The 18,454-nt window shown below is 39.9% G+C and overlaps 1 protein-coding gene across 2 annotated transcripts in view; it reads right to left on the reverse strand.

The window, feature by feature from the left end:
- The window catches only part of BBS9 (Bardet-Biedl syndrome 9), a 298,437-nt gene extending 280,170 nt beyond the window's left edge, over window positions 1-18,267 (reverse strand). Inside the window, exons 1-6 of one of the 2 annotated variants that reach the window (XM_056482933.1) lie at window positions 18,015-18,267; window positions 17,605-17,751; window positions 16,838-16,958; window positions 13,399-13,549; window positions 12,201-12,265; window positions 8,479-8,592 (exon numbers count right to left, since the gene is read on the reverse strand). In XM_056482933.1, coding sequence (XP_056338908.1) covers window positions 8,479-8,592; window positions 12,201-12,265; window positions 13,399-13,549; window positions 16,838-16,949 — 442 coding nt within the window. In that variant the 5' untranslated portion in view covers window positions 16,950-16,958; window positions 17,605-17,751; window positions 18,015-18,267. The remainder of the gene's footprint in view (window positions 1-8,478; window positions 8,593-12,200; window positions 12,266-13,398; window positions 13,550-16,837; window positions 16,959-17,604; window positions 17,752-18,014) is intronic. The other variant, XM_056482934.1, reaches the window with a different exon arrangement.
- Between the last annotated feature and the right edge of the window lie 187 nt (window positions 18,268-18,454).

The raw sequence follows: 18,454 nt of genomic DNA on the forward strand, positions 1-18,454 counted from the left end.
ATTGTTATTCTGAATTCCCATATCTTTGCCTGAGAGCCCCTTAATTTCAAAATTAGAATAATTTGGAGGGAGGCGGTTTATATTCTCCATTTCAAATAGAAGTTTCTGCCTTTATTGGCAGATACCAGGACACTACATCATTGAAGAAGATATTGAAGAGCACTGGTCCCAAGACAGAGCCCCAAGGAGACACCACTTGTCACCAGCCTCCACCTGGACATAGAGCCATTGACTGCAACGCTCCTGTTGCATCCATCCAGCCAATTCCTTATCCACTGGATAGTTCATCCAGCAAATCCACATCTTTCCAGTTTGGAATTAAGGATGCCACGTGGGCTCATGTCAAAGGCCTTAGAGAAGCCTAGGTAGATGATATCCATTCACTGTCCCTTTTCAACTATTGCAGTAACTCTATTACAGAAAGCCACCAGATTGGTCAGATATGATTTGCCCTTAGTGAAGCCATGCCTTAACATTGCTTCCAGGACCATCTGCTCCATAATTTTCCCAGGCACAGAGGAGATGTTCACTAGTCTGTAGTTCCCCAGATCTTCCTTTCTCCTCTTCTTATAAATAAGAGAGGTGTTTCCCTTTTTCCAGTTACCAGGACTTTGCCTAACTGCTATGATTTTTCAAATACAATGGAGAGTGGCTTTGCAACAAGATCAGTCAGCTCCCTAAGGACCCTGGGATGCATGTCATCAGGCTCCACAGACTTGTGGCTACTCAGTTTCACCAAGTAGCCCCAAACCCGCTCTTTGCTTACAGCAGAACGGACTTGGCTCTCCCAGCTCCCACTATGAGGTGTGGAAGAACCCAACTGTCAGTGAAATCTGAGGCAAAAAACTCATTGAGTACCTTAGTCTTCTCCATATCTGTTGTTACTGGTTCTCCTTTGTCATTTATTGGGGAGTATAAACCCTCCATGGCCTTTCTTTTCTGACATTGTATATTTACAGAATAGCTTTTTGTTATTTTTCACATCCCTCACCAACTCCCATTCCATCAGTGCTTTGACTTTCTTGATCCTATCTCTACACATCTGAATAATATCCCTGTACTCTCCCCAGGTCACCTGTCTTCTGTTTCCACTGGCTGTGCATCTCCTTCTTACTTCTCATTTTGAGACTAGATCCTTGCTCATCCATGCCAGTGTCTGCCCTATGTTCTTTGATTTCTCACATATTGGAATGGAGAGCTTTGTGCTTTAAGAAAATTGACAGCTCTGGTCAACAACTTTGTCCCTAAGGAAAGTTTTTCAGGGCATCTCATTCACCAACTCCTTATACATTTGGAAGTTCAGTCTTCCAAAGTTCAGGGTCCTGGCTATGCTTCTTACCAAGACTGTGCTCCTTGAGATCACAAACTCAACCAGGCCGGGTCACCACAGCCCACACTGCCTCCAATCTCAACCTCTCTGATAAGTTCATCATCTTAAATTATGAGCTTGAGACAAATACCAGGTCATTGGTATTTGACTCATAAAGACTCAGAAAAACATACTATCGATGTGAAAACAAAAAACACCCTTTCCAAGATAGTACAAACTATCAGCAAACATCACTTCATATGACAGTTGAATTCTTAGCAAAGCAGTCTCTGGTGGCATAATTGCATGCCATAATAGTACAACCTGACCTTATAAAACATACGTGATGAATGGGTTTATATAAATTGTTTGTAAAGCTGAGTCCTCACCATAAGTAAGGGTGAAACATAAATCATTAAGATATATGCTTTTTCACCCTCATTTTCTTAAAAAAAAAAAAAAAAAAAAAGAAAACAGCTTAAGGTAGAGTACCCTCAGGGTCTTTAAATTTTATATGTGAAGTAAACCAAGAAGTTTACAATCTGTTCATTACTTAAGGGCTGTGACATTTTGTGGCTAGGTTAAGAGTTCACTTGGTTGAAAACCAGGGTTCAGCACTACTGACTCATGATTTTATCATGAGTCATCCTAAAATGACCCATACACTAGAATTGAAGCACTGGATGACAAACTCAACTCTAAGACCATGAGACAGAGTTCAGAAATATGAAAAGGAGACATGCATTCTAAACAACAAAGGCAGTGTCTGAAGTTCAACTTTTGAAAGTCTGGGCTAACAATACTGTGGGTTTTTTTAATATAAAAATCAATAGCTGATCTTCCTGTGTCCCTTCTTGATAGTTTCTTGTTTTCAGTTTAGCACCAGTGTTCAGAGACAGCAAGGAACAAAGGTATAGCTAAAGCAGCAAAGAAATGTAAAGATCTGCATTATAATCCTTTGCCATAGATTTTAAAGTTTTAAGTCACAACCAATTCTGCCAACACTATGCTTGACTTCTATATTTTCATCTTTGTAGGTGTTTTCCATTTACTATTTTTAAACATTTCCATTAGCTTTGTTTAGAATTCTAACTAATCTTATAAGGGATTTCATAGTTATTTCTCATACCCCCGGGGCCTTTAACAGTTCTGCTGAAAGAATCAATTTCATTTTACCTTTTTGCTAAAGTTCTATAACCAACAGAATACATTTTGCTTCAATCAGTAAAAGACTTTTAGCTACAGAGGTTTTTAGAAAATGCGTTTGTGCTTTTTATACCTCACTAAGTGTTGCAGTAAATACATCTATAGAATCAGTTCAATAATAAATGCAGCTTAGGAATGCTGATCAGTAACTGTTATAAGAGGACCATCTAGTGGTGATAACCACAATTCACACTCTGCTATTTTTAAGTAAAATGTACACTGTTAATCTATGCAAGCCACTGGTCAACTTCTCAGTCTTTGAATTTTTTATTCCACAGCTTTAATAGTTTCTTTAATTTAGGTTTCAACTTTCTATTAGGAGAATTAATGAGTTTGTTGTTTCTTCATCTATTCCTGTAACGAGAACATCTGTCTCAATTCTTCCACATATAAAAATTGCTCATAGATCATAAATCATTACTCTGAAGACACTAGCAAGAATGGAATTTAGAAACTAGGCTAGAAAACAGGTTTCTTTACCTCACAATACTCCCCAGAGAGAAAACACTAATAGTTTTTTCTTAATACAAGAGACAAAAAAAATCCACAGATTAGAAGTGACAGTTGTAACTGTGTATGTTTCACATCTCCATCATATTTCAGCCAGAGAGAAATAGACTAAAATATTACAAGCTTGCCATAAACTAGCAGGGATAGAACAGCAAAAAATTACATTAGAGAAAGCTGAATGAGAATGCAATAAACATCTAGTGGTGTTTGTTTTTGTATTTTGAATATGTGAAACAACTCCAAAGATATTAAAATCATCGAATCATAAAATAGCTTGGGTGGGAAGGGTTCTTTAAAGGTCATCTAGTCCAAACCTCTCCTGCGATGAAGAGGGACATCCAGATTAGGCTGCTCAGAACATCATTCAATCTGACCTTAAATGTTTTACCACCCTCATTGTAAAAAAAATTCCCTCCTTATATCTAATCTAAATTGTTCCTCTTGTAGTATAAAACCATTCCCATTTGTTCTATCTCAACAATCCCTGCTAAAATGTTTGTCCTCAGCTTTCCTGTAGGCCCCCTTTAAGTACCTAAAGACCATATTAAGGTCTTCCTGAATCCTTCTCCTTATCCAGGCTGAACTACTTCAACTCTCTTGGCCTGTCTTCGTAGGAGAGGTGCTCCAGCTCTCTAATCATCTTCATGGCCCTCCTCTGGACCTGCTCTAACAGATCCAGGTCTTTCCCATGCTGAGGACTCCAATAAGAGAGACAATCACCTCCCTCACCCTGATGGTCACTGCTTTTGATGCAGACGAGGACACGCTTGGCCTTCCAGGCTGCGAGCACAAACTGTTGCCTCACATCCAGCCTTTCAACCATGAGAACACTCAAGTTCTTTTCTGCAGGACTGCTCTTAATCAGTTCACTAATTCCCCTTCGGTACTCATGTCTGGGATTTCTCAGACCCAAGTGCAGTGCCTTGCACTTGGACTAGTTGAATCTTGTCAGGTTCCCATGGGCCCACTTCTCAAGCTTGTCCAGGTGCCTCTAGATGACATCCCATACTTCAGGTGTGTCAGTCACACCACACAGCTTGGTATCATCTGCAAACTTTCTGAGGGTGCACTCAATCGCATTGTCTACATCATTGAAGAAGATATGGAAGAGCACTGGTCCCACTATGGATGCCCAAGGAACACCATATCATTCTATACATCTAAGGATAGTGAAGGGTCTGGAGGAGAAGCGTTATAAGCAGCAACTGAGGTCACTTCATTTGTTCAACCTATAGAAAAGGAAACTGAGAGGAGATACCATAGTGGTCTTCGGCATCCTCCTGAGGGGAAGTAGAGGGGCAGGTACTGGTCTTTCACTCTTTTGACCACTGACAGGACTCAAGAAAATGACAAGAAGCTGAGTCAAGGGAGGTTTAGGTTGCACATCAGGAAAAAGTTTTTCACACAGAGGGTGGTAAAGCAACTCCCCAGGGAAGTGGTCACAGCACCAAATCTGTCTGTTAAAGAAGCACATGGCGTGGTTCTCAGGGTGTCCTGCACAGGGTCATGAGTTGGAATGGATGATCTGATAGGTCCCTTCAAACTCAGCATTTTCTATGATTTTATGATTCTCTAGATGTAACCAATTCATCATCCAGTGTATAGCCCACTGATCAAAACCATCTCTCTTCAATTTAAAGAGACAGATGTTGTGGGGGAGTGTGTCAACGGCTTTACAGAAGTCCACATATATGACATCCATACTCCTTACCTTGCCCACAGACGTAGCCAGTCCATGGCACTCTACCACTAGGCCCTAGGTTGATCTGCCAGGACTTGCCCTTAGTGAAGCCATGCTGGCTGTCTAGAGTCATATCCCTGTTCTCCATGTGCCTTAGTGCAGCTTCTTGGAAGTTCTGTTCCATGATGTTTCCAGGCACAGAGGTGAGGCTGAAAGGTCACAGTTTCCCGGGGTGCTCCTTTCCAGTCCTTTTAAAATGCATTCAATGTTTCCCTTTGTCCAATACCCTGGACTTCACCTCCTGCCATGACTTTTCAAGCATCATGGACTGTAGCTTGGCAACTACATCAGACAATTCCTTCAGAACTCTGGGATGCCTCTCAGTCAGGTCCCATAGACTTGGATTCCTCACGTGGTCATGAAATAAATCTTCCCCTGATGTGGGAAAGACTTTGTTCCTACAGTCCTCATTCTGCTCTCTACCACTCAAGAAGTGTGGGAAGACAGATTACAAATGAAGACTGAGGCAAAGAAGTTGAGTTCATCAGCTTTCCACTCGTCCATTGTTACCAGTTTGCCAGTGTTGCTAACTTCAACCTTCCTTTTCTGTGAAAGCCCTTCTTGTCATTCTTTGCACCCCTCATCAAGTTCATCTCCAGCTGTACCTTGGCTTTTCTGATGCCATCCCTACTCAATCACAGAGCATCCTTATATTCTTCCCAGATCACCACTCCCTGCTTCCACTGGCTGCGCATTTCCTTCTTGCCCTTAGTTTGACCAGCAGGTTTCAACTCAGACATGTCCATCTCTTGCCTTCCTTTCCCAATTTCTCACATCTGGGAATACTGAGTCCTTGCACTCTATGGAAGGCATCCTTGAAGAGCTGCCATTTTTTGACTCCTTTTTCCCTAAGGGCAATTTCACAATTAGTCCAACTAACTCCTTGAAGAGTGGGAAGTTTTCTTGCCTGAAGTTCATGGTCCTGACTTTACTTTTCACCTGTTCCATACCCCTCAGGACTGCAAACTCGATCTTTTGCTTTTGTCAGTGTTAAATCATATGGTTGAGTAGAATGCACTGCTTTACCACTGAAGGTATAGGATTAAGAGCTCCATAAAAAGAAAAAAATAGCATAACCTTTAGGAAGAGAAACCTGAGCAAGACTGAGCAACTTCATAGATCAAGTTCTCTGTGTCAATTCCTACAGCATTCTTTGCTTACTCAGATGAAAAATCATGTTCCTGGGAGACTGACATTTACCCTCCTTCCCAACACTCCCATAGTATGTTTCCTTGTATGCATGCTTTCCTCCTTCTGTTCAACTGCCATTCTCCTGTGTCTGTTTCAGTAGTTCTGTGAACATGAGCTGTGAAGGGCCTCTTTCACCCCCACATTGTCTCAAACATACTTGAGAATAGCAGTAAAACACATATCAACTATAGTAGTAACAGATGGCAAAACCTCTCCCTGTATTTTCTCATTCTACTTCCAGACTGTCATGCAAAAGGCAGACTGTTAGCAAAGCAAGCTCATTGCTGCAGGCTTACAGAACCATCATGAATTAACCTCTGCTGAAGGCAAGAGACATATCTAGCAGATGCCTGAAGAGAATTCCAGAGAAGCCTGTGGACAGGTGATGGTAAAAAAAAAATGTTTATTTATTTACAGATTCTCAGTGGCACACCAGAACATCTGCCAAACACATAGATACACATAGATAGCTTGGCAGGCTAGACAAGGACGGGCATTTGTTTACTAAAATTAACAGCACTTGCTAGACCTCCTTTCTGTTTCACTCTGGCTAGTCTTCCAAGATGGAAATAAAACCACAATACTGTCTTTCATAAGCCTCAAGAACAGAACAAGATATTAAAGATGATACTTAAAAAACCTGAAATAGATTCACTGCAAAAGGCTTGGGGCAAGACTAAAAGCATGTCCTTGATAAGAAATCTAATCAGATAGTCCAGAAAAGCCACATTAAAAGAACATTCAGTCCAGGAAATCTACCAAAAATACTATTCCTTCATTTCCCACAAAGAACTTCCCCCAGTGTCCATTTTGCCAACTTCTCTGATGCTTCAACACATGCCTTACTAGCCTTCTATTAGCTACCTGAACATTTCCTAGATTTAGGTCTTAAACAAAAAGCATCTTGATCTTATAATATGAATATGTATTATTCATTACATAACATAAATCCCTGCCTTCTTTGTTTATTTACAATTTGAGATCATTCCAACAGCAATAAACACACATGTGAAATGGAACATGGTGAAGAAAAAAAGGAAAAAGTAATTAGCATGACATGCTAATACAGAAAACTCAGAAAAGTTTACAGAACTTACTGGAGTTCCTTCTGCTGTTCTTGCTACTTTGTCAGGATTGGCCCTCATTTTGACCATCCTAGGTGTTGAAAAGTGTTTGGATTGCTGAGTAGGTTCTAGGGTAAACATTACCTCCTGTCTCCCTAGCTTGCAAAGACACCTCCTTCATCAGATTACTTTCATCCACCAAAGCTCATGAGACAGGTATCTGGCATCAAGATTGAACTGGTGGTCAGACCTCTACTTAGAACTCCATGGTAAACAAACATGCATGTCAAAATTCCAGAGAATTTCTTCTGCAGAACTGCATAGTGGTACATGTTAACTTGTTTTATTCTTTATAAACTGTTTCAGACACTCACAACACTTAGTTTACTATCCCCTATACATTTGTTACTGCAACTCTAATGTAGAATGTATGTAGAAAGAATTATTACCTCTTCTCAGATTTAGGAACCTCTATATTGTCTTTCTGCTTTTAAAAGGAATATGCCCATACCATATACACCCACCCCTCAAGATACTCATAGCATTTATATATGAGTTGACCATTTTCCCCAAGGTAGTTGTAAGAAATTAGAAGGTGAAAATCTCTTCAGTCAGTAAGGATTTTGGTCAGCTGAATTTAAGCCCAGGGACAAGCCTGGGTATAGGGTAAGGCATTGTAGCATTATTACTGGCAAGTTATTACAGGCACAGAACCAAGGAACTGTATGCATATATTTGCCATATTGATGCAGGAGACTTTCTGCCTTGGAAAGTGACTTATCACTCTGCCAACAGTTTAGTGACACTATATTTGTTGATGACTGCCACCCCCCGAATATTTTTCAGCAACCTTTACTTATGAAGAAAAGGAGCAGTTATGCAAAGACAATCTAAATGCTTCCACATTAGAGCACAAAAACAAGTTCACAAGTCCACAAATCCACAAGGTCAAAAAAACCTGATATCTATTAAATTCATTCAAATCTACAAATATACCATAAATATTACTGTCCACTGTTCTGTTTTCCCAATCTAAGTTTAAGTAGTTTTTAGAAGTCTGTATTATATTCAAGACACTTGGTACCTTATGTTCAGCAAAAGAAGATGTTAACTTTTTAACTCTTCCAGGATAAGCACAGAAAAGTAAAACAGAATTAAAGCCCAGAAAAAACCAATTATTTTTAGATGTTGAAGTACTTTACAAGGGAAGAGCCAGGAATTTTGACACTTTTTTAAAACCAATATTATCTTTGTAAACTCATATCCAGTTGAAAATGTGAGAAAAATCTACTCCACATTTAATATTCTTTGCTCATTTCAGCGTGAATTGTTTTCAATATGCACCAGACAAAAAGTATCATCATGCATAGAAAGATATTTTTCTCTAGACAGCAGCATTATGCTGCCTTCCAAAATTCAGTAAACAACTAATTATAAAGAATATACAAGGAGTTTACCTTTTACACCACCAAATGGGCCGTAAGTCATATTACAAGCATTTCTCTGAAGATTGTGCTCATACATAAGTTTAATCTGATACTGGTTCCCATGCTCCACATTCCCCTGAGTTCCTACAAAAAAGCAAAAGGTAAATATTTATTAATTTGATCTACACACTGTGAAAGAAATAAAACAGTATCAGTATAAACAATCTGAAGAAAATGTAACTTAATTTCTAGTGGCTTTTGAGATATGTAGGTTCACATTGCTACTTTCCGGAAAAAAAAATCACCCAGCTAGGCTAGAACCAGAAATACTGTCTCATTATAATATACATGGTAGAAAGACCTTGCAAAAGGCTGAGATTTTACTACTTAAGTGTATTTTTCAATGCACACCTCTAAGATCACAAAAAAAAAGCTTTGATGAAAGGGGAATTCTTATAATTCTCTAGTTATTTGGTAAATATACTATATCCAACAGCCAACTTTAGCTGCAGTAGTCTTTGTCTCAAATTAAGCTGTAGCTGGACATCAGCTACCATTTTACAAAGCTGTGTTTAGGGCTTGGCTTTGCCTGAAATTGATAAACAGACAAACATATGGTAATGTGCTGGTTTTGCATGAAAGGAGGAGGAGCACAGAGCACAGACACACATACAGGGGTCTTGCTCTATGAGAACTTTGTGGGCTGCAGGGACTAATCAGAAAGCTGATTTAATAATTGACAGCCTGGGAAACTAATTAAAAGTTACTTCGCTTTTATGAATTACATTGGTAAAGTGAAAAACTCTTTTCACTTCCAGCTGTGGACTAGGTAACAACTGACTTGGTCAGCCCCTCTCCATGCAGCCCGGCCAGGCAGGGGGGCTCGGTAGCTACTAGGGTTTTTCTCATTTTCAGCCATGGGCCTTGATGGCTGGGGAAGAGAGAGACAGAGAAGCTCTTGCCGCCGGCTTGAAGCAGCCGTGGAAGGCGAAGCCTTCCCCAGCACAGCTTCAGATTTTGGCACGGCTCTAAAATAGCCTGGTCTGGCTTTTTTCACTTTTTATATGCAATTTTAACCTCTCTAATGCTCGGATAAGACTGCAGATTTCTTGACTTCCCTTAAATGAGAGGAACAAAGCAGAAAGAATACTAGAGTCAGTGAAGTAAAAGTTAAGTTTCTAGATAAGAGAGATTGAAAAGACATCATAAATAGGTTGGGTGAAAAACCTTTTTTGTAAGCTATGGGGGTGGACTGGACTACACTAAAATTCCTATAAATTGTGGAGAAAACACATGAGGGGGTTGAAGTGTTTGAGAAAAGAAGGGAATGGGAGTCTCTGTTCTGGAAAATGGAAAAATGAACAGAGACATTTGATGGGAAAAGAAAGATAAAGAGAACTTTTTGCCTTTGAACAGCTTGCCCTTAAAAGTAATACCCATGTTTTTTGACATGACCCATAACACAGCTCTGGAAAGACTGTGAAGATAGGGGGAATTCCATGATTTGCAGATTTTCCCAGGCAAATGCAAATTGTGAATGTGAAGACAAACCCTGTGGACACAAGAAGAAACTTTTCTCTCTAAAGTGAACTGAAATGATTATTTAAGTGGAAGACTAACTGAAGTGTCTTTGTGTGTTGTTGTTAAGAAATATGGAAGGTGGGGGGGGGGGTGGGAGGAGGGAGTGATCTGGAAATCTTATTCCAAATTTCTTATTTTTCTCTGTGTTGTTAATAAATTTCTTCTTTATATCCTTTTAAGTTTTAGGCCTGCCTTCTTTTTGCTTCTAAATCCTATCAAAAAAAAATTGAGTATGGTAAAATTAGCAAACCTAAATTAAACCAAGACAGGTAACAAAAATAATTTTGTGATATACATCACATTCTATGGAAAGGTCTGCATGAATTTTAATTTACTGACTCCTTCAAGGAACTAGCAGAAAAAAAAGTCTTTCTAAAAAAAGTGAAGTTCCTCTTTCGAGAATCAAGTTTTTCCTGAACCCCAGGAAAGTAAAGTTCATTACATAAAGTAATACTTAAGGACTAATTTTAGCAAAAAAAAAGTAAACCAAAACCTTTGAGAACAGTCACATCAGCTGGGAAAAAAGGTGTTTTCTACATATAAAAAAAATATTTCTATATAAAAAGGTTTTCTACATGATTTAAATCCTACTGAAACTTTAATTATACAAAGATTATTCCAATAACAACTTAATATTCTATGAAAGATTTGTAGCTTATGCTAACCTTTTAGGCAATTTCTCCACTCAAATCAAACATAGTTTTAAACAATTACTCCTAAAGCAGGCTCACATTAGGGAAAAGACTGGAATAGAATGAGGGAAAAAGCCCTGCTAGATAATCAGCAACACTTCAGGATAAACAAGTTAGAAAGTGATCAGTCTGTCTATACTGACTGTAATACAATATCAAGGCCATGTTTTAGTCAGCCCTGAAGGATTCATTTGTCAAAAGAAACAGCAGAGTGATTTTTGTTATGAATAACAGATATGATAACATGTATAAAGCAAGTAAAGATTCCACTTTATGAAAGTGTAGTTTGCCTTAAAAGCATAAACAAGTAATGATAGTTATTTCTCAAAGGAACTTGATTGAGAGTACCCACTCAGATGGCAAAAATGACTTTTAAAACATGAATGCTTACAGATTAGTATGAAAAGTCTATTAAAAGATAGCAAAATTTTACTTTTATTATTACTTAACAGCTTAAGCCATGCAGACCAAACAGAAAATTAAAACTACTAAAGACTTCTAGACTTACTGTCATATGCTCTTAATGCAAATTTTAAAATAAATTGTTTTAACAAAAATTGTACTGGTAGGCTACAATCCTAAGGCATAAACACTAATACAGCAAAGAGAAAGCACAAAAACTGCAGTACATCTCTAAGAATCTCTCCTCAGCAAAGACCACTTTCACAGGTGTCTCCAGACAGTCAAAGAGCACATTTTTGTAACCTGACTACAAGGCTGTAAATAGGAAACAAGCTGCTCTTACAAGACAACCATGCTCTTGTAATGAAAGGAATCACAGTGTGTCCCTGGACACACTACATGGAGCAAATTAACACCACCATGTTGTCTATTGAATTTTGAAGATGGCTGTACCATTAATAGACCTCTTAAATCTGTGCTTTCCTCTGAGCATATAGAATAAAAAAAATTAAAGCACAGAATACATATTTCATGACTAGGCTCTTCACATAGAGAGAGAACACATCATACAGAATTTCCACCTGAAGGCAGTAGAAGAAAGAGGATTTAAGACAAAACATAGTGGTTTCACCTTCTTAGCAGTATAAGCTCCTGTCTTCTCATTGGATTACCTTAATAATGTTCTGGCTTTCTAAAAAATTATCTGGCCTTCCAAGTTCAGAAAGAATAATAATTGTTTATTTTTAAAGAGCTAAGTAGATTGGCATTATACAACCATTTATCCACTAGCATGTTGAACAATAACACCAATTCATAAACCATAATGAGAACTAGTTGCTCACAATCGCTGCTAAATACAGACCACCACACACATCACAGCATCTCAGGCATGGAGCAGATCAGCAGACCTCTGCTAAACCTAATTACTAATGTCTCCTCTTCATACGTGGGCTTGAGTGAAAGAAGATGACTGCAGATCTTCAGTGATGATGAGCAAACACTGTATATACCAAGTTTAACATTAACCAAATCCAAACTTTAGAATACAGTTAAAATCACTGGAATCTTTAAACTAACCTGAAACAGCATACACACAGAGTTTTCGGCAATGCAACACAGCCAGATGAAGTCCTTCAGTACCACTGTAAAGAAGGGTATAAAAAACACTACTTTCAAATAAATTCAAATAGAATTTATACAGGACAAAATTCAAGTAACATGTTGAAATTGCTCTCATGTATAGGTCAAATGCAAAGGTTTGGGTGCTAGATGCTAGCATAAAAACTCAGAAGTACTGATCTTCCTAAATTCATGCTGAAGTGTTTGGAGTTCATTTCAAAATCAAAATGAATCCTTTAAGAACATATTTTGAGATTAAAATACAAAGAGCAGCACAACTGTTTTCCCAGTTTAGTTTGAAACTCATTTGAAATAAGGTGCTGTTAATTTTTCATGGAGGGATGACACATGGATCATCCCTCCAAACAAGCATTATTCAGCAATATCAGACACCACTTTTTTTAAATTCACTTTTGCACTAGTTGCATGGAACCTTCAAACTCTCACATTCTTCTTCCTCCATACACAAATAATATTTTTAGCAAAGTACTTGTGCTGTAAATACAGAAAATATTTTAGCTCATTTCACAGAGTAAGACATTATCAGAGTCCTTCCATGACTACTTGACCCTTTGGTCTCAGAGCATGAATCTTTCCCATGGTTAGTACAGGTTTTATTCATTTTTTAAATAAAGTTCATGTTATAGTATTAAAAGTTCATTTCAAAATTAAAATTAATCCTTCAAGAACTAATTACTAAAATAAAGCTCTCCTAAGTAGATTCTCTTACAGCCAATTAACTATAGGGTGTTTTCCTTAGAGTCATAGTATTTCTCCTCTATATAGCCACTTGTTTCCATTCATTGGAACTAAGGATCTTCTATCCAACAGGAAACAAATGGCCAGTATTACATTCTAGACCATAAAAGGTTAGTCAAGTATTCTTAACACCTTAAAAGAACTTTCAATATTAAGTTTTTCCTGTTCTACATACTTTTAAAATTATATAATTATCTGGAAGATTATCCTTCATATATACCTTAAGTAAAAATCTCTCATATGAAGATGATTCAAGCAGATCAAATGCATATGATAGGATTCATAGATGTGATAAATAGTTGTCCATCTAGAAACTGAAAATTCACCCTCTAAAACAACGGAAGAAGATCACATCTAAGACTTAAACAAACATCACCACAGCCTGCCATTTACTTACGAAACAAATTTTCCCACTTCCACCTGCAATATTGGTTCTCGCAACTGCACTTCCAAGAGCAAGTCTTCAGGTTGAACTTCATCTCCAGGTTTCACAGGATGTGGATTAAAAATTCGGAGATATCCCTTATAACTGCCCACAACAATTTTATCTACAAATCAAACAAACAAACGATCAAACAAAAACAATTCATAGGATACTACATGATGCAATAGCCCTTGTGGAATTCAATTTGCTGCAGAGCGCTTCAAATAATACCCTAAAAAAATAGAATATTGACATGATTCTATGAATGTTCATTCTGGTCTGTCTTCTAATTTAATTTCAGCAATTAAATTTTTTGCAGATAGGTGAATATCTATCAGCACCACTGATAGCAGCAATAGGGTTGAGTGTTTATGAGTAAGAATCAGGGAAAAGGCCAATGAGGCAGATGTCATGGTTGGAGTCTGTTACAGACCACTCAACAAGGATACAGAGGCAATGAAATATTCTACAGGCAGATTGAAGAAGTCTCACAACTACCAGCCCTTGCTTTTTTGGGGGACTTCAACTTACCAGATGTCCGCTGAACACACATCAGAGAGGAACTGTCTAGGAGATTCCTCGAGTGTAAGAAAGATAACTGCCTTACACAACTGGTGAAGGTGCCCCATTGGATTTGCTGTTTGTGAACAGAGAAGGATTTGTAGGTGGTGTGATGGTTGAAGGCTGTAGTGGGCACAGCGATTATAAAATTTTGTTTTCTTAGAGGAGGAACAAAGGGGAACAGCAGAACAGCTGTCAGGGACTTCCTGAGGGCAGATTTTAACCCATTTAGGAGACTGGTTGACAGAGTCCCTTGGAAGGCAGTCCTGAAGGGCAAAGGGGCCCAGGTGGGCTGAACATTTGTAACAAAGGAAGTCTTAAAAGGTATAGGACTAGGTTGTTCCCATGTGCCAAAGCAAGTTTTCAGGGAAGAATACCATCCTGGCTGCACAGAGTCTCAGCTGGAACTCAGGAAAAAGAGGAGATATGACCCTTGGAAGAAGGAGCAGCTGAATCAGGGGGTCTGAATCAGCTGTATCATAAGGTTATACAGGAAGAAAATTACAAGGGCCAAAACCCAATTAGAACGTAATCTAACTACTGTCATAAAATAGAATAAAAATGTTTCTATTAATACATAAGCAACAAAAGGATGGCCAAGAAGAATCTCCATTTTTTTATTGGATATGGGGGGAAATACAGTGACAAATGATGCGGAAAAGGCTGAGGTACTTATAGCTGCCTTTGCCTAAGTCTTCAATAGAACAACAGTTGTTCTCTGGGTACCCAGCCCCTGGGCTGGAAGATAAGAACAGGGAGCAGAATGAGGCCCCCATAATGCAGGGGGAAATGGTCAGAATTCTGCTACATCACTTAGACACAAACACAGGTCTATGGGGCCAGATGGGATCCACCCAGGAAGGAGAGAGTGGAAAGTGCTCACCAAGCCACTCTCCATAATTTATCATCAGTCCTGGATGACCAAGGAGCTGGGAGCTCCCAGCTGAAGTCAGCAAATGTGATGCCCATCTACAAGAAGGGTCAGAAGCAGGATCCAGGGAAGTACAGGCCAGTCAGCCTGACCTCAGTACCAGGGAAAGTCACAGAGCATATAATCTTTAGTGTCATCATGCAGAATGTACAGGACAACCAGGGGATCAGACCCAGCCAGTAGGCTTTTAAGAAGTGCAGGCTCTCTTTGACCAACCTGATCTCCATCTATGATGAGGTGACCAGCCTGATGAAAAAAGGACAGATTGTGGATGCTGTTTACCTCTACTTCATTAAACCTTTGACAACATTTCCCACAGCATTTCCCTGGGGAAACTGGATAGTCACAGCTTAAACAGGTGCATTGATTGGGTAAAAAAGTGGCTGGGTGGCTGAGCCCAGAGAGTGGTAGTGAACTGAGTTACATCTAGCCAGTGACTGGTCACGAGTGATGTTCCCCAGGGCTCAGTACTGGAGCCAGTCCTGTTTAATACCTTTAATATATATGTTTAATATATTTAGCGACGACCTGGATGAGAGGGTCAAGTGCACCCTCAGTAAGTTTGCTGATAACACCAAATCAGCTGGGAGGGTTGATCTGCTGGAGGGTAGGATAGATCTATAGCAGAATTTGGACAGGCTGGGACAACGGGTTGAGGCCAATCATATGAGGTCCAACAAGGCCAAGTGTCAGGTCATTCACTTCAGTCACAACAACCCCGTGCAACACAACAGACTTGGGGAAGACCAGCTGGAAAGCTGCCCAACAGAAAAGTACCTAGGGTTACAGTTGACAGCAGTTGGCATATGAGCCAGCCTGTGGCCAAGAAGGTCAGTGGCATCCCGGCTTGTATCAGAAAGTGTGTGGCCAGAGAAGAATTGCCCCCCTGTAATCAGCTCTGGTGAGGTTGCAACTCAAATAATGTATTTAGTTTTGGGCCCCTCACAACAAGAAAGTCATGGAGATGGTAGAGCATGGCCAGAGAAGGGCAACAAAGCCAGTGAAGGGCTTAGAGTTGCACTAGGGGCTACAAAACCTAGATGGGACACTAGGAAAAATTTCACCAAAAGGGTTGTGAAGCACTTGAAGAGACTGCCAAAGGAAGTGGCTGAATCACCACTCCTGGTGGTATTTAAAAGACATGTAGACATAGTTCTCAAGGATATCGTTTAGTAGCAAACACAGACTGTTAGCTGTTGGACTCAATGTTCTTAAAGGTCTTTTCCAACGTAAATGACTCCAATGAATTTCTACTGAAAAAGGTTGTACACCAACTTAGTAACAGCTCAACTTCAATCAAATGATCCTGGAAAGGGAGAATCTTACATTAAAATCATTTTAGAAGAGTATGGCAGCAAGGAAGTCAAACTCAAGTACCTCTATCAGGCAAAAACAAAGTTCCAAGGTGAGCATGATATCATAAAGACACAAAGAATTTATTAATTTTAAAAAATACTCACACAAAACCCCTCCCTGACGGCAAAGATGATTTCACATTAGCACAGTCACTTACTTCAATCATCACTTATTTTCCAGATCAAAAGGGTTGTTTATTTGTTTTTCTGAATTCTTACTTTTTTAGTTCTCACCTTCCTTTTTTCTCCCCTTTGGTTTTTACAAGTCTCAATGTGTTTGCTTCCATGACTAACTGAAAATTCTTTATTTTAAAGATATCTACCATTGAGGGAATAAGACAACAGAGGTTACTAGTGAACACAAGCAAAAATTAACATATTTAGCAGCATACAAATTTAAAAAGAGAGCACTGAATTTGTCTTCTTAAGGCTACAAGGACACATTAAAGATAGCAGCCAACTAGCTAACTAGCCAACTAGCCTGGCTAATAAGCTTTAGCATTAATTGGTCAAAGCAAACCTACAGATGTGTGGCTTAAAAGCCAGCAATTTATCTTGAATTTACCTTGTCCACTGCCACTATTATCAACATCAGCAACACACAGACAGCCTTGGTCAAACTCTTCCTTTTCTCCAAGAATGGTGGACCACCAGTCTCTAGCTTTAAACAAGGACATACTTCTTTACTGAAAAGGAAACAAACCATTGTTAAAGTTTATACTAATACACACAACTGTTTATACAAAAAACTTATAAGGTTTCCTTAAGTATATTACACCTCTGGGTTTCACATTGCATTAGTGTGAGCTAAACAAATATTAATTCCAGGTGTCTTGAGTTTCTGGTTATACAGTTAAGAAAACAATCTCAGAATATAATTGTCATTAGTTAAATTAGTTGTGATAGACATTGCTAGCCATATGAAGAAAATGAGCAAAATTGAACAGACTTTTAAAAACTGTTAAATGCTAAATGCCTTCTGTTACCAGCACTAAATAATAAAGTTTTCAAAGTCACAGAACTGGGGTCTCTTCTCTTACCAAAGAGTACCAGTTTAAAAAAAAAAAAAAAAAAAGTCTGATGCAAGTCGTCTGCAAGAGAAATTATTTTTTAGACAAGTGAAGACATAAAAGACGACATCAAAACTTCCACCGTTTAATCGCCTTGAAGATGCTCCAGTGACACGACTAAAGAACTCGGTCATACAGGGCACAAATCAGCTTTTCTGCTCCCTACCTGATGTTATTTTAAGAAGGGGGGGAGGGAAGGAGCGAGGAGACTAATCCCTTTGCGGGCAGCTTGACAATAGCGTTATCCTAGTTCAAAACTCACAGCTCGGTGCCTATGGACCCGGACACACTCGATCTCACAGCCCGCACAGGAGGCGAGGGTCTGCCACGCAGCTCCAGCGGGAAGACGGAATTCGAAACAAACGCAGCCTGCAAGCCCGCTCCTTTCCTCTTTCAAGGAAACCAAGTCCTGCGCACAAAAACACTTATTTCACCCTTTTTTCACACCTTTTACCCGTCGCTATGCCCGCTAGGCAACCTGCTGCCGCCGAGCGCGGGCGGAGCAGAGCCCGCCACACACACGCCCTCACTACTCCCTCCGGCCCTCCCTCACAGAGTCCCTGAGCAGCACACACAGCACCTACACCGAGCCTGGGACACGGACACATACGCAGACACAGACACATATCCCCGTGGAGCCGGAGAAAGGAGACGGAGCCCGGCGGGGCTTACTTGAGCGGGAGGCGACTGCTCCCTGGCACGCGCAGTCCGAGCCGCTCCAGGGCGGTAGCCCCGCTTCTTCACAGGAGCTTCTCGCTCAGGTGCGGCCCGAGGCGAGGCACAGAGCAGCAGAGCTACAGGAGTATTCAGACCGCCGCCGCCATCTCCAGCATCCTCCTTTCCCCACCGCCGGCACCAACCGCTCGCCGCCCCGCGCCCCGCCCAAGGGAGAGCCTGGGAAATGTAGTTTGGGAAGCGGCGCCATGGGCCGTTGGGCTCTCTCACTTCGTCCTGTACTTGGGGGGGAAGAGCAAAGAAGAGAAACGTTTCTTTTTGTATTTTAGAAGAGGGGGTAGAAAAAGAAAACAAAAAAACCAACCCTAAGCATTCGGTGGCTTGTGCTGTTTCTTTTACTAACCCTCCAAGGAAACCTCTTGCTCTTGAGGCGCCCA

This window comes from Oenanthe melanoleuca, chromosome 2 (assembly GCF_029582105.1).
Source record: "Oenanthe melanoleuca isolate GR-GAL-2019-014 chromosome 2, OMel1.0, whole genome shotgun sequence".
Taxonomy (NCBI): domain Eukaryota; kingdom Metazoa; phylum Chordata; class Aves; order Passeriformes; family Muscicapidae; genus Oenanthe; species Oenanthe melanoleuca.